The sequence below is a fragment of the Diceros bicornis genome, chromosome 11 (genome assembly GCF_020826845.1).
Source record: "Diceros bicornis minor isolate mBicDic1 chromosome 11, mDicBic1.mat.cur, whole genome shotgun sequence".
Lineage (NCBI taxonomy): Eukaryota > Metazoa > Chordata > Mammalia > Perissodactyla > Rhinocerotidae > Diceros > Diceros bicornis.
This window is the reverse complement of record NC_080750.1, coordinates 43,335,122-43,352,389: the sequence shown is the minus strand read 5'-3', so window position 1 is coordinate 43,352,389 and position 17,268 is coordinate 43,335,122. Positions and strand designations below refer to the sequence as shown.

The window sequence follows — 17,268 nt, the reverse complement described above, 5'->3', positions numbered from 1 at the left end:
GAAGCTAAAAATTGGTCTGATATAGGTAGAGTATATCATTAGAACTTTATGGTAGATAATCAGCAATAATCTACCTATTTAATACCTTTTTTTTTAACCTGTGACAAGTTAAAATGAGTAGCGAAATACTGTATTTTAACCACAAGATGGCACCAGGATTCAAAATGCTATACACAAATGTACAATGTGTACTATATTTTTAGACAATCATTAGCTATTTGCAATTCAGTATATGTAATATAAAGATGATTACCAAAACAGATAATTGTTTACATTTTATTATAAAACAAAGCATTTTGCAAGTATAGACATATTTTTTTCTTTCTGAAAACTTAACAATACTCTGGAAGTGGAATTTTGCTATAAAATATATTAAAGTCATTATTCCTAGATTCTTCAGGTTGAAAAAAAAAATTGAGGCTAGTGGTTAGTGCCTGGCATATAAAATTCATCAAGTATTTGAATATATAAGTGAATAATTCATAAAAGAAGGAATTTGGTTCATGAACTTAGGTTTATCCTTCTCCAAATTTTTAGACTTTTTTTTTTTCTTACAGGGTTTGGAACTTAATATTTTTAATATAGTGAAATATTGCTGAGTACCAATTAATGCTTTGTAAAAATATTAGAACCTGAAAGTTTCCTTTGTTCTTGCTTGTCTTTTGTAAAAAGTGCAGTAACCAGACTCTTTCACTTTATTAAGCAGCTGTCACATGAGTAGTGATTGTAGAAAGTAATTTTTATAGGGTATGTTGTTTTTATTTTGACATTAAAATGACTAAAATCATGAACTTTGGAGTAAGGGTGTTGCTACTTTAATCCCACAAAGTAGAGTTTATGACCATGAGCAAACGACCTCTTTGTTCCTCGTTTTATTTATCTGTAAAATGGGGATAATAGTTCGACCACTACTAGGGGTTTGAGACAATTAAATGAGTTCATATATTGGAAGTGCTTAGAATAATCTTGGTGTAAATTAAGCGCTCTTTTAAATGCTTTTATTATTCATTTTATTCTTTAGCATTTGTTCATAAGCAGATCATTTTATTTATCCACATGAATTTTATTGTGAATACAATATGTTTCACTATGTTAGAAGTATTGTGATAGTAACTAAGAATATGACATTAAAAAGACATAGTACCAATCCTCTAAGGCTGTCTTAGTCCATTTGGGCTGCTGTAACAAAGTACCACAGACTGGGTGGCTTATAAATAATGGAAACCTGTTTCTCACGGTTCTGGAGGCTGGAAGTCTGAGATCAGAGTGCCAGCGTGGTCAGATAGGGCCCTCTTCCAGATCATAGACTTCTCATTTTATCTTTATGTGGAGGAAGGAGCAAGGGTGCTCTTTGGAGCCTCTTTTATCAGGGCACTAATCCCATTCATGAAGGTTCTACCCTCATGACCTTATCACCTCCCAAAGGCCCCACCTCCTAATAGCATCACCTTTGGTGTTAGGATTTCAACATAAGAATTTTGGGGGGGGCGCAAACATTCAGACCATAGCAAAGACTTTACAGTTTAGTGGGGAGGTGTACAAAAGGCACAGTACGAACACAGGAAAGTGGGCACCTAAGTCTGCCTGAGGGCATCAGGGAAGACTTCCTAGAAGAGATGGCAATATTAGTAATAACTGACAAATTATAGTACCTGTAGTCAGGACTCTTAGTTTCAAATGATGCAACTCAAACAACCTTCAGTGGAGAGGGGAATTTGTCACCTTATTAAGCGTGAATGTCAGGAGGCCTTGCTTTAGGTGTGATTAAGTTTGGAGACTCAGTACTTTTGTATCATTGGATTTTCTCTCTTTACTTCTGTCCTCCCTCCCTGACTCCCCAACCTTCTCATTCTCCCGTCCCCCTGCCCCTGTCATCCCTTTAGTTACTCCATCCCTTGGTCCTATTTTTGTGTCATGTGGTCTCTTTGTCTCAAGCAGCCCTTCAGTTGCCAGGGGAGAATGCCACTAGCAATCTTCAAATCACATCCTTCCAGCTCCATGACCTTAAAGGCGTGTCCTTCAACTCCAAATAGAAAATCACTGACTTCCTGACCACCTGTGGACAGGGGAGATTAAGTTTCTGTGATAAGCTGAGGCGGAGTTTGTGTATCATGGGCCCACCCTTCTCACTGAGGTGTGGAGGAGATATTTGTTAATCCACCAGAGTCACATGGATGGAGAAGAGGAGAGACTCCCCCAAAGAAAACAGGAGTGATAGACAAACCAAAAAAAAGTAAATGTTCATTGAGCATTTACCATGTGTGAGACACTGTGCACTTTATATGTATAATCTCCCTCATGTACCACAGGCATCTTAGGAATTCTTAATTTATTTTGCCAATGGGAAAAATGAGGTGTGCGGAGGTTATATGATTTGTGTAAGGTTACAGTGCTAATAAGTGTCAGAGCCAAGATTCAAATCTGAAATATCTGAAAGAGTCAAACTCATACAGAGAGTAGGTTGAATGGTGGTTGCCAGGGGCTACGGGCAGGGAAAATGGGGAGTTGCTGTTCAACAGGTTTAAAGTTTCAGTTACGCAAAATGAGTAAGTTCTAGAGATCTGTACAACATTGTGCCTTTAGTTAACAATAGTATACTGTGCACTTAAATGTTTGTTAAGGAGGAAGATCTCTTGTTAAGTATTCTTACCACAATAAAAAAAAATTGACTCAATACCTTCTTTTAGGCATTTTACAATATTCTGCTTAAACTGAGGCTTGAAAGACTTGCAAGCATTTGTGAGGAGGAGAAGCAGGAAGCGGACGTTCTAGGGAGAGAGATCAGCTTGGGTAAAGGTATGGTAGCAAGAGGGCTTGTGGCATAGCTGACAACAACACTTAGCCCAGCATTTCGGGAACACAGATTACAAAATGGGTGTGCTAGTAGACAAGACAGCATAGATAGCCAGTGACAAGACCATGAAACCTTTTATATTGTTCAAAGGCAATTAAGCTTTTATTTTGTACGAATGGATGATGGGGAGCCATTGAAGAATTTTGTGGGGAGGAGTAATGTGAGCTGATTTGCATTTTGTAAATATCACTAAGGTAGTAATCTAGGAAAGAGTGGCTGAGGAGCTGATAGTGGGGATGTAGAAAGTGGGATAAATGAAAGAGATTTAGCAAGGAGAATCAATAGGGTATAGTGATGCTTTGGATAAAGGGAGAAACAGGGAGGAATCTAGGATGACTCTTGGATTTTGAATTGAACATTTGGCCAGAGTTTAGGACATAACTAAAATTGGCAATGAATCATTTATAGTGGTACCAGTTTGGTATAGTTGTGGACTCTTCTAGCAGCATTCATAAGCCCGTTTATAGGTAAAGAGGAGGAAGGTGTTAATTAGTTCAGTCATGAAATTTTATCAGAAGAGCACGTTGATAAACAATGGAGAAAGGAATATTTATAACAGGTAAAATTTAGGCAGAAAGTTTATGTGAAAAACTTTCATGTAATGTTTTGAGGGCTGGAAGCATACCAGCATTAGATTCTTATTTTAAACTTTGGAGGAATGGAAATAGAAACTGAGAAATTTTAATAACTGCAGGAGAAGTTTGATGGACTTGAAGAAGAGTAATTCACAAATCATCTCCTCCTTCATTCCTCCCTCCAGTGAGAGCCAGCACTTCTGTCTTCTGTACCGACATCATCATCTTCATACTTCACAGCAGCACTTACCTTTGTCTTGTCATTTTATTTCTTTAGAATCATCACCCTTCCCAACCTGTAAAGTCCTTGGACAGGGCCATCGTCACTGTCTTGATAATGAGGTCCAGTAATGGGAGTACATTACTGGCAGCAGAAACTCAACAAAAGTTTCATGGATTAACCCCCTCACTTTATAGAGGTAGAAAATGGGATGTGATTTTGTTTTGTTTGTTTTAGTATTAAAAAAATACTAGGAGAGCTTATAAAGTTGAAGAGTTAACTTCTCACAAAACTAAAGTATAGGGGCTGGCCCAGTGGCGTAGCGGTAAAGTTGGCACATTCCGCTTCAGTGGCCCGGGGTTTGCTGGTTCAGATCCTGGGCACAGCCCTACTCACTGCTCATCAAGCCATGCTGAGGCCATGTCCCGTATAGAAGAGCTACAACTCTACAACCATGATACACAACTATGTACTGGGGCTTTGGGGAGAAACAAGAAAAGAGGAAGATTGGCAACAGATGTTAGCATAGGGCCAATCTTCCTCAAAAAAAAAGAAAAAAAGAAAGAAAAACAAAGTACATTTAAAAAAAAAAAAAACTAACGTATACTAGTTACTTCCAGGATGGCAGCCATTTTTTTAATTTTGGTCATGAACTGTGGCTTATTTGTGCTTATTGGAGCTCTGTGTAGGGAAAGGTTTTGGGCTTCAGGACTCTCCAGGACAGGGAGCCAAGGTGCATGGGCACAGGAGGGCAGTGTAGTTGCGCCCTGGCGTGTAGTTGAAGCCGTGGTCATTTTTTTGTACACTCACCTTAAAATATTTTATTTTTCAGCAGAAAACAGCAGCAGCCTTGAGGCAGACGACCACTTTAAGCCTTCGCCTCGGCCAAGGAGCATGTTGAAAAAGCATAGCCTCAGGGAGGAGAAAGATGGGCCAGGAGAAGATAAAGAAACTGCTCTCCATGAAGAATCAGAGGCACATTCTGCACCTTCGTCCCTCCCAAGGCTGAATGGAAGACAACTAGAAGCTGAGAAAAAAGCATTCTCTGAAAACCTTGGTCCTGAGGTTAGCACTGCAGCTGAACTGCTGTATTATGTTCTTAAATTCAGGCTTTTGCATCTGATTATGAGAGAGAGAGAGAAAATGTGTGCATGCGTGTGTGTATATGTGTGTGTGTTTTACATGTTTTCTTCAGCAATTGATAAGTAAATAATTTTGAATTTTTTTAATAAAGTGTATTCCATTGAGTCTAAAACTCCGTTTGTAAGATGTAGCATTATTTTACGTACCACTAAGAAAGAAGAAAACTGGCAACTAGCTATGACATACCAATAATTATAAGATGCATCCAATTTCAGAGAAAGTAAAATGTGAAAAATAAGTTGCCCTTTTGAATGTGTGCAATACTGTGTATCTTTAATTGCAAGAATTTATTTTTATTTACATATCTTTGAATTATGTAATTTATGGCTGAGGACAATAGAGTCTGTCGTTTTATTCATTTGGTTTCATTCACTCAACAAACGTGTACTGATTTTTCATGATCCTATATTCTTTGGGATATGCTAAAATGGGAGTAAATGTGATTCTTCAGATTTTCACCAGAGAGTTTCCTATGTATTGTTATTAGGGGAGAACGCTTGGCATCCACTTTTTACTGTGGTTCTCGGACATTTCAAAAGGGAAAGTTCCTCCTCCGTAATCAGCTTGAGCAGAGCAGGAAAAGGAACTAAATGGTACCTGGCTAAGCTTCGTTCTTTTTCTCCTCACTCCTCTGTGGTTTTGGTATGTGAGGATCTTCCTGGGAGGTGGTGCAGAAAGAGCCGGGAAGAGCTCCTTTGGTACTATGATTAAATGGATGAGTCCTTCTAATTCAGACAGGAGGTCTGAGAGCAATAGGCTACTGATTGAAATCTTGTTCTGCCGTTCGGCTTTACCGGTAAAGCTGACAAATTGATATACATCTACCTGACTTCACTGTGCCATTTCCTAATTTGTTCTGAAAAGCAGGAGAAGAAAAGAAGTTGTTATCAAACCCAAACAATTATTTTATGTTTAGTAAAATTATCTAGTCAGGTGGATATTGTGTTAGTTTACTCTAGCTGCTGTAACAAATTGAAAACAACAGAAATTTGTTTTCTCAGTTCTGGAGGCCAGAAGTCAAAAATCAAGGTGTAGGCAGAGCCTGTTTCCTCCGAAGGCTCTGGAAAAGAATCCTTCCTCTCTTCTTCCAGCCTCTGGTGGTTGCCAGCAGTCTTTTTTTTTTTTTTTTGTGAGGAAGATCAGCCCTGAGCTAACATCCATGCTGAGTCCTCCTCTTTTTGCTGAGGAAGGCCGGCTCTGAGCTAACATCTATTGCTAATCCTCCTCCTTCCCCCTCCCCCCAAAGCGCCAGTAGATACTTGTATGTCATAGTGGCACGTCCTTCTAGTTGCTGTACGTGGGACACTGCCTCAGCATGGCCGGAGAAGCGGTGCGTCGGTGCGCGCCCGGGATCCGAACCCGGGCCGCCAGTAGCGGAGCACACGCACTTAACCGCTAAGCCACGGGGCTGGCCCCGCCAGCTGTCTTTGACATTCTTTGGCTTGTAGCTGCACCACCCCAGTCCCTGCTTCTCTCATCACGTGGCCTTCTGCCCTGTGTCTCTGTGTCTCCCTCTCTTTTCTCTGAAAGACACCAGTCACTGGATTTAGGATCCACCCTAATCCAGTATGTCCTCATCTTAACTAATTCCATCTGCAAACACCTTCTTATCCAATAAGATCACATTCTGAGGTTCTAGATAGACATAAATTTTGACAGGACAGTATTCAAACTGGTACAGATACCTAAATTTATATGCTCTTTGCTAGCATTTCTATGCCCCTTGATTAAAAAAAGAGTATTTCTAAAGTTATTAAAGTAACATCATATTATGAAAGAAAATTTAATTGAAAAATATCTACCCATAATTCCACCACCTAATAACAATTAATCATTATTCTTATTCCCTTTTAGACTGTTTTCCTATACTTGTTTTATCATATTTGTCATCTTAGCATTAATAATGTTTTCTATCATGCCTTTTCTTTATCTCTTAGCAATAGATCATGAAGTGTTTCCATGTTGCTGGGTGATCTTGAAACTGTATTCACTTTAATGACTGTAATGTATAACTATTATCTTATTGGTTGGAATATTGGATACTTCTATTTTTAATAATTTAAATTTTCCATATTCCTCATTATAAAAATCTTCCTGACTGTGCTCTGAATCCTCTTTAACCCACCTTCTCAGGGATTTCCCATCTATTTTTTCTTCAACCCTTCTCTGTCTTATGTCTGTAACCTTTGGCTCTTCGCTGCAAGAGCCAAAGACTGGAAGGGTCTTTTTCCAGCCAAGACTGGAAGGGTCTGTTTCCTTCCACATTTGACTATGTTGAAACCTCTTTAATTTTGCATAAACTCTCCCTTGACACCATACCTCTCCCCCTCCTGCCTTATCTTCCTGCAGATGTCACAGCCAGATATTGAATTTGCTTTCTCACTACGTCCTCGTCTCCCACCTTTCCTTTGTGTGTGTGTGTGTGTGTGTGTGTGTGTGTGTGTGTGTGTATGTGTATGATGATACATATGTATGTTCATATGATAAACTAACCTAGCATTCCTGGAATAAAATCTGGTTGGTCATGGTATAATATTTTATTGTGGAATTTCATTTGTTAATATTTTGTTAAGACTTCTGCATCTGTATTTTTGGTATGAACCCAAAAGCTTGGTATCATTTTTTCCTTACTTGAGAGAATTCAGCAGTGAAATTATCTGGAATTTTCTTTGTGAAGAGGTCCTTGACACTAATTTTTTTTTTTTTTTTTTTGATAGATATTTTAGTTTTTAGATTTTCTGTTTCATAGATTTGGTAATTTATGTCTATTAAGAAATTTGTCCATTTCGTCTGTGATGTTGAATTTATAAACAAAATTTGTTTGTGAAATTCCTTTATCCTTTTGATGGCAATAAGATTATCATGACATTCCATCTTTTACTTCTAATATACAGTTTGTGTTTTCTTTCTTTCTTGTTAAATCTTGATAGGCATTGCTCAGTTTTATTAAACTTTTCTGAGAACCAAATTTGGCTTTGTTAATTTTCTCTATTGTTTGTTTCCAGTTTCACTGATTTTCACTCTTTACTTCTTCTTTCTTTTACTTTCTTTGGGTTTAATTTGCTTACCTTTAAGTTGGAAAAGTTGACTGTTGATTTTAAGCCTTTTGTCTTTTCTATTAAAACCATTGAAAACTATGCATTTCCTTCTATGCGCTGCTTTAGCAACCCTCAGTTTTTTTGATGTCTTTTATTTTCGTTATTATTTCTTTAAATGTATCTTCTAATTTCCCTTATGATCTCTTCTTTTACCAACTGGTTATTTTGTGGTGAATGATTTTATTTCCAAATATTTAGATCTTCTCTAGATATACTTTTGTATTGATTTATATTAATTTTATTGTGGTCAGAGAATATATCTTATATGATTTCACATTTTTAAAAATTGTTGAGGTTTTTTTTTAATGGCCCAGCCTAGGAGTATCTTGTGAAAGTTGCATTTGTATTTACAAAGGATGTGTGTTCTGCAGACATTGGATATAGTGTTCTGTAAATTCAGTTTAGTCATGGTGGCTGGGAGTGTCATTCAGATCTTCTCCATCCTTACTGACTTTTTGTCTAGTTGCTTTACCGATTACCAACTAAGGGGTGTTAAAATCTCCAGTTACATTTGTGAATTTGTCTTTACTTCCCTTTAGTTCTGTCAGTATTTTATAACTCTGTTATTAGGCACATACACATTTATTATTATTATGTCTTGACCCTATTTAGCATCATGAAATGTTTCTACCTCTGGTAATTCTCCTTATCTTGCAGAATGTTTAATTCATTTACTTTTTTTTTCATTCTTTTTTTTTTTTTTTTTTGGTGAGGAAGATTAACTCTGAGCTAACATCTGTTGCCAATCCTCCTCTTTTTGCTGATGAAGATTGGCCCTGGGCTAACATCTGTGCCCATCTTCCTCTACTTTATGTGGGATGCCACCACAGCATGGCTTGATAAGCGGTGCATAGGTCTGCACCTGGGATCTGAACCTGTGAACCCTGGACCTTTCAAGCGGAGTATGTGAACTCAACCGCTACACCACTGGGCTGGCCCCAAATTTATTTTCTTTTAATATAAGTACATTTAGGGCCAATTTGTTGCTGTTTTCTATTTATCTGTTGTTTCAAATTGATGTTCTTGTTGTTGTTTGTCTGTAACACTTTTCCTGCCTCTTTTTTGAGAGTTAATCACATATGTTTCAGTTTTCCATTTTGATTCCTCTGTTGCCTTTTTAGTTATACCTATTTGCGTTATGTTTTTAGTAGTTTCTCTGTCCATTACAAGATGCATCTATAAGTTGTCTCAATCTACTTAGAGTTTATATTTCATTATTTCACAATTAATATGGAAACCTTGCAACAGTATTGTTCCATATACTCCCTCATCCATTGGGCTGTTGTCATATATATTACATCTACATGTGGTACAATTCCCACAATACAGTGTTTTAACTTTTCTTTAAAGAGCCTTTTACACTTTTTGTCTTAGACTTTTAAAGAATTAAAAGAAGATAAAAATAAATGTTTATAGTTTTCTTAAATATATATACCATTTCTGTGAATCTTCATTTCTTCCTATAGATCCAGATTACCATCTAGTGTAATTGCCCTTTAATCTTAAGAACTTATTTTTACATTTCTTGTAATGGAGGTTTGCCAGTGATGGAGTCTGTCAGTCTTTACTTATATAAAAAGCATTTATTTTGTCTTCATTTTTGAAGGATGGTTTAACTAAATATATACTTCTGGCTGGCAGTTCCGTTCTCCTACCCCAAGCTCATTGTAGATTGCCGTTGTTCCTGGCCTTTATTCTCTGTTGAGAAATCAGTAATAATTCATTTTGTTGTCCTCCTGTATATAGTGTGTTCGTTTTGTTCTGGCTGTTTTCAGGAATTTTTTCAAGATTTTGCCTTTTTTCTTTGATTTACAGTTCGACTACAAGGTACCTAGGTGTGGTTTTCTTTATATTTATCTGTCTGGGGTTCATTGATTTTCCGGATCTGTAAACTGATACTTTCCATGAAAATGGCAAGTTTTTAAAAAAATGTTCCTGCCATATTTTTCTTTCCTTTCCTTTTAATACTCTAATTATATGTACATTGAAATATTTGATACGTCTCCCCAATATCTAAAGTTCTGTTCATGTTTCTTCAATCTTTTTTCCCTGTTTTTCAGATTGAATAATTTGTATTGCTCTATCTTCAAGTTCACTGGCTTTTTCTGCTGTTTCTGATCTGCTGTTAAGTGTATCCAGTGAATTTTTAATTTCAGTATTATAGTGTTCAACTCTGGACTTTCCACTGGTTTTTGTGTGTGTGTGTTTTCTATATCTCTGATAAGATCCTCCATCTATTCAGCCACCATGCATATATTTCCTCTAAGTGCTTGAACATATTTATAATAGCTACTTTAAAGTCCTTGTTTGCTAACTACAATATCTGAGTCATCTCTGGGTTGATTCCTATTGATTGGTTTTGTTTTTGTTTTCATGAGTAGGTGTCTGTTTCTGTTTCTTCACCTATTTAGTAACTTTTAATTGAATACCACATATTATAAGTAATATATGGTAGAGATTCTGGATTCTTTTATGTTCCTCTGAACATGTGTTTGAGCATGCAGATATTATGGCTGAACTCAGATTCCTAACTCTGTCTCCCCGGCCATGGATATCGACTGAAATCTATTCTTAGTTCTTTCAGTTTCTAGCTGCTGTGATTTTATAGAACCCTCTGAGGTCTTACCCATGCCATGCATAGATGAGCCAAGGGTTTTGGGTTAATTTTATATGAATATTTTGGGGTTCATGCCCTCTACAGCTCTTCCCCAAACGTATTGGCTGATCTTCCAGTACTAAACTCTATCCTCTGACCCCTCAAGCCAGCCCTGTAAGACTGAAGCCTTCTATTATTTGAGCTGCATAGATAGAGGAATGCCTTCAGACAAAAAACTACTAACTGGCAAATTTCTTCAGGCAAAGTTTTGTCTTTCAAGGTAGAGTCCAATGTTTCAGCACTTCTGCTGTCTTCCCAGATGGCTTCTATCTATTACTTTTGACATATGCTTGTCTTTATACCCATAAAATATTGTAGGAAAGAAAATTAAAATTTATAATTTGTGCAACAAAATCAAACTTTTTTTTTTTTTTTGTGAGGAAGATCAACCCTGAGCTAACATCCATGCTAATCCTCCTCTTTTTGCTGAGGAAGACCGGCTCTGAGCTAACATCTATTGCCAATCCTCCTCCTTTTTTTTCCTCCCCAAAGCCGCAGTAGATAGTTGTATGTCATAGTTGCACATCCTGCTAGTTGCTCTATGTGGAATGCGGCCTCAGCATGGCTGGAGAACTTCTTACGTTGTAATATCATCACTGTTAGGCTAGATCTGTAGTTATTACCTGCTGTCAAGTCAGCTCCAGCTCCTGGTGACCCTGAATGAGTGATAACCATAGTATACTGAGAGATGTTTAGGCACACAAGTATAGTTATTTCATGTCAGAATTTTGAGGAAAATTCAAGTGTATGAAATCTATGTACTTTTCCTATCTAAAATATTTGAAAGTATCTGTCTACTTAGTTTTATAAATTGCTTCCATTTAGACAACTAGTTACATTTGTTTGAAACTAGTTTTTTACCTACTGTCTTCTTTATACTTAGAAAGGAGAGTTAGAGAAAGAGACATCAAATCTTTGCCTTAAATATTTATGAGATTTGATTTTAGAGCAGCAGGAGTTTTGAAAATTGCTAAAAACAAATGTAGCGGTGGCAGCTAAGGAACTAGAACAGCCCTTTAGTGGCCGCTTTTAATGATCAGAGCGTCAAGCTTGAGCGTAAAGCATATAAGCCCCCTCGGTTTAACGCTTGTGGTGTTTCAGCAGCAAACTCCTACTAATGCAGAGTTCAGAGTTTACGAAATGTCTTGATAATGCTACTTCCCCCAACAGATCTTGAGAACTAAACTTACATGGTGAATATATTTTTTTAAAAACAGGATCCAAGCCTATCATCGTCATCCCTTAAAGAAGGTCTTGGAGATTCCTTTTCACCAGGATCTGAGGAAAAAGCATCCGTAAAAGGTGGTTATATCTAATTATTATATCTTATTTTATTTGTGAACTCTGTATTGCTTAGAATCCTCTTTGTAAAAGAAATAATACTTGGCATAGTTACAGGAATAAAATGTGTTTGTGTTTGCCTGAGTTTTAATACTGACTATGCAGCTTACTAGCCATGTGATTTTAGATGCAGAACTTAATCTCTCAGTGCTTCAATTTCCCCAAGTTATAATAAGACCTATCTCATAAGGCTGTTGCGAAAACTTAAGTGATACTATACATTTTAGCCACTAGCCCAGTCCTGGCACAAGTAGAATGAACACTAAATGTGTACTATTATTATGTATGTGTTACTGCGATCATCTGTAGTACGACATAATGGTTAGGTGGACTTTTAGAGGGAGACTAAGCTGGATTTGAATCCAGGCACATCCACATGAGCAAAGTAATTAACCTCTCTGGCCCTGTATATTGATCTTCAAAATGGGGATAATACGAGCAACCTACCTCATAGAGTGGTTCTGAGAAGTAAATGAGTTAATAAGACATGTACAGCACTTAGAACAGTACCATAGTAAGCATGTAGTAAGTGTGAGGTGTGAGTTGTTAACGTTATTTCTTTCCTTAGTCCAGTGACATGTAGCTTCATGAGAGCTAAAAGGCATAGCTATTTCTAGGACTGGGATGTGTAACTAACATTTATTAAGTGCTTACTATGTAGTATAATTTTTGTCATTTTACATATGAGAAAAAATGAAGTGCAGAAATACTGAGAAACATATCCAGGGTCAGTGATGGAGCCGTAATTTGAATCTTTGGCTCCAAAGCCTTGTTCTTTCCATCCAACATGGTGGTTAGCAGCTTTAAAGAATCCAATAATGATGCTTTTGAATTGTAAGTGCTCTCCAAATGTGCATGTATAACTGTATGTATAAAGTGATTTTAAACCTAGCTTATCTCAAAATGAGTTCCAAAAAATGTCTATAATGAAAGCAGCAGAATTAAGACTTTGACAGTGAAGATATAGGTTTGGCCAGGAGGTGGATCCTGGTAGAAGTGAAAGTTGGTGATCAACACAGGAAGCACTGATTTCTATCTGTCTAGCATTCCAAAGTGTGGTAGAAGCAGAATATTAGAAGCAATTCTGTAAAAGCAAAACTGAATCCTCTGATGCCAGAGCTTGAGCCTGTCCCTTGGAGCACTGAGAGGATGAGTAATAGGCCTGTCGTTAGTGCCTCTTGGTGTCAGAGGCAACACTGCATCTTAGTGACTAGAGGATCATTTATTCTCTGTGTGGTGGTCCTTCTAAAATTGCATGAATTCTTGATTCTTTCTACATCTATACAATTTTATAACTGTACTGCTAGTAACTATAGTAGCATTGAGATGTGTGCCTCCCTCTTACACAGCCTATTGTTGCAGCTAAGAAACACAGGCTTTTGAATAGAACATTTTGCCATCTCACTTTCTTGGTTTATACATCAGCAAGCTCTTTTGGTGTGTGTGTGTTTTAGGGTAGTTATTCTGTTTACTAATATGTTATTTTTTCTAAGTATTAAGTATGTCAAATGCTTTAGTAGATTGAGTAGCTTTTTTCTCTTTTATAGATCACTTTGGAAAAAAGTTTATTCAAGTTGAATATGATAGTTTTCTTCATATTTTATTTTGCAAGAAAAAGAGATTATAGTCAGTCCTCATTTAGTGGAAAGAAAATGAATCTGTTGTTCACCTTCTTAATTCAGAAGGGACTTTCAGTGCTGTTACTCTTTCTCAAAATAGATCAGAAGGAAGACTTAACTGAAAACCACAATTCTTTGAAGCCAAGTGAAAATGAAGAGAATTCATCTTTGATAGACTTTGTTACTCCTGCACTTGAAAAATGCAAGGAAAATCAAGTGACTACTGATGACCTTGAAGAAGAAAAGGAGAAAACTGAACTGATTATGAATGATGACTTAGCAGTTGATCCACCACTATTGAAATCTCAGAGTGTCTTAATATCTAGCAATGCAACTGAATCTGCAAAGGTATTTATACGAAATTCTACCTTTTATACCACAGCTTAAAACTCAAAATAGAACTTTAAATATTTTGTCTTCCAAGTTGTGTACTTCTGAATTACCTGTGGAAAACCAGTCTTTTGATGGTGGTATTATATTGTCAAATGGTTCTTATTTAATTCAATAGAATTTTAACTTCAGGGAAGGTTTGCAGTGAATACATTAAAACTCAGTGTTTCATTAAAAATTGTCAGAGGTATATGATCATAATATACTGTTAAATATTTCAGAAATACATACCCTTAAGTGTATAGGTTACCATTGGTCTTCATGTTATAAAAATAAGCTATCTGGAACAATTTCTGAGGTTCTGAATTAGTGAGTTATTCCTTTGGATATCATTTTTAAAGATTTTAAAAATTTTACTGAAAATCTTTAAGAAATGTTTATCAACATCTGTGCTTGTTTAAATGAAGGGACAGGGTCATTATCAGGAACATTATTGTTATAACCTTGAGAACTAGATTCATGATGTGTGGGACTGCTTGTCCCTACACTAAATTGCACCAGAATACTATACTTATAAATTTTATGGTATAGCATTTTTAGTCTTTATTTCTCCTGAATTTAGTCTTTATCTCTTCTAGCTGCAGTTAGCTAGTGGTTATGTGTATTCATATTTGGGGAAGACAGTAGTGTTGGCTGAAAACTTACGATTGAACAGGATTTTTATGATATAGAATATTAGCTTTTTATTAAAATTTATGGAGATGGTTCATTAAACCATATTCCAGGTATATTGTTCTTAGCTATTTTCCTTAGGAAAAAAACTAATGTCAAGTTAGGGATGTGTTTACGTCTGTGCTCTCACTTTAATGCTAACACCATCTATCTATGTATAGAAGAAAAGTTATTCCTTAAAAGGAAGAAGAGTATTCTGGACTTTATAGACAGGATCTTAGAAATGTCTAGTAAAGATGTCTAAATTAGAACAGTCAATTTATATATAACAATTTATATATAGATAATTTATATTTATAAGTAAGGTCATGACATATTTCTTTTGACTGGATCCTTGGCTTTATTCTTACTCTCTTTATTCTTGCTCTTTATTCTTACATCTCTGCTGAGTGATCTTTCTTAAGTCTGAATTGACTCGTTCCTCTGCTAAGGTCTCTGTTGGATTCTCATCATGAGAATAAAATCTAAACTCCTTACCACTTCCTAAGACTCTCACGTGATTCTTCCCTGACCATATATTTCTCCACTCCCCACCATTCACTGGGCTTCAGCATCATTCACCTTTCTCTGGTTCTCAAAAATATCAAGCTCTCCTTTCTCAGCACTTACACTTTCTTTCCATAGCCCTCCATCCAGCCCCTTTCCACCCATCATTGTGTTAGCTCTGATATCAGCCCTCAGGGAGGCCTTCCCGGACCCCCTTCATTAAAGGAACCCCTCAGCTCACACCACTCACTCTCTGTCACTGGACCCTAGTTTATCTCCTTCATGAGTCACATTTGTTTACGTGTTTATTGTTGGTTAACCCTCTCTAAAATGCCATATCCTTGAGGGCATTTTATTCACTTATTTGTTCCCATTGCCTACAGTACTTGACACACAGTATATGCTTTAAAAATACTGATTTACTGGCAGTTTGGCCCCTAAGCCTAACTGTGATAGTTGTGGTACATAATCCATCTATGGCTTTTTCTATCTAATAGAAAACAATTGAAGATAGAAATATGAAGAATAAAAAGTCAACAAATAATAGAGCATCCAGTGCATCTGGCAGGTAATAAAGTTATCAGTATCTCTCACCTATGGGTTTACATTCCAACAAAGCTAGTTTTAATTTAACTTCCCTAAAGTAAATTTCATTTGGTGTTACTTGATTTTCTCTTAATTTCCATCTCATGAGATGAGTGGAGTAGTTACTTCATGATAAAATCCCTCAGTTGATTATATTCTTTTATAAAAAGGAATTGATTAGGGATTCTCCATACTCTACATTGCTCCTGGGATAGAGTTTCTTTCTCCTGTGTTTCCCAAGACAGTAGATATAAAGTGGTAATACAGCTGAGCTCCAGCATTATACTTCTCTATTGTGTGTCTTTATCTAACACATGAAAAATTGTACTTAAAGCCTTGAAGGTTCTGTGGACTAAATTGGTTTATTAAAATGATAAGAATCTATATAGCTTCATTCACACTGGTGATAATGAATGCCTAACTCAGAAATGCTAATTAAAACCTTCTGAATCTTTTAAATTATCATTAATCAAATGATCGTTAATCAAATACAATAGAGGTCAACAAGCTTTTTCTGTAAAGTACCAGTTAGTACATATGTGAGGCTTTGTAGGCCATACAGTCTCAGTGTAACTACTCAGTTCTGTTATTGTAACAGGAAAGCCATCACAGACAACACGTAAAAGGATGAATATAGCTGTGGTGCAGTAATCTTCTTCATCTTCACCAAAATAGATGGTGGGCCAGAGTTTCCCACCAACCCCTGAGATAGAGAATACTATTCTACCTTCATATTTAGAATGGTTTATGATGTAACAAAATAATACAAGAAACTATTAAAACCTACTTTATTAATATTGCATTTTCTGTGTAAGTTGAGATGCAGTCCATGTTTCTTAAAAATGTTCTAATTACGAATACTAAAATGAGCAGTCACTTTGGAGCTATGTAACTTAAAGTTATAGAATTTAAATTATGTTGAATGGGGCTCTTTGTGTACTAAGAAAAGACTATACATCATTTTCAAAGTAATTATAATTTATTAGATTATTATGTAGTTTTCAAATATGGTAGTTGCAAATTCTAATGAATCTTTCCCCTACTGAGTATATTGTAATATTTTATCTTGATTCATTTGGATCTTTTCAGATTAATGACTTCTGAGTTTTTAAAGAAATCTAGTTCTACAAGGAAAACTCCATCCGCAACTACCTCTTCTCACTATTTAGGGACTTTGAAAGTCTTAGACCAAAAGCCCTCACAGAAACAGAACATGGAACCTGACAGAGCAGATAACATAAGGGCAGCTGTTTATCAGGTAAAAAGGAAAATATTAAAAATAAAAAAATAAGAATAACTACTCACTTGCATAGTGTTACCTGTTCATCAAGGAATAAAAAGGCCCCTCAGAAATGATGGTTTAATACTTAATTTATTGGGAAAGATTTTCCTTTAGAATAACATGAGCAACCCAAAGCTTTTTTTACTAAATCATTTTATTCCAAGCTTTGTTTAACTGATCATAGTTTTTTTTAAAGAAAGTGAATATGCCATGGCAATTGATAAAAATGGAGCAAAAGAAAAAGTATTGTTAAAGTCTATATATGCTTCTATACTTTTTCTCCTTATAGTTGATATTGTTAACAAACAAAAAGAGTTTTAAAATGTTTTCTCTCCTGAGACTTTGTA

General features: G+C 36.1%; 1 protein-coding gene across 2 annotated transcripts in view; it reads left to right on the top strand.

Annotated features, from left to right (window-relative positions):
• Positions 1 to 17,268, top strand: part of MAP9 (microtubule associated protein 9) — a 43,428-nt gene that overhangs the window by 12,137 nt on the left and 14,023 nt on the right. The window contains exons 5-9 of one of the 2 annotated variants that reach the window (XM_058550243.1): positions 4,485 to 4,714; positions 11,764 to 11,848; positions 13,607 to 13,854; positions 15,552 to 15,622; positions 16,729 to 16,897. In XM_058550243.1, coding sequence (XP_058406226.1) covers positions 4,485 to 4,714; positions 11,764 to 11,848; positions 13,607 to 13,854; positions 15,552 to 15,622; positions 16,729 to 16,897 — 803 coding nt within the window. Of the gene's footprint in view, positions 1 to 4,481; positions 4,715 to 11,763; positions 11,849 to 13,606; positions 13,855 to 15,551; positions 15,623 to 16,728; positions 16,898 to 17,268 lie in introns of both variants that reach the window. The other variant, XM_058550242.1, reaches the window with a different exon arrangement.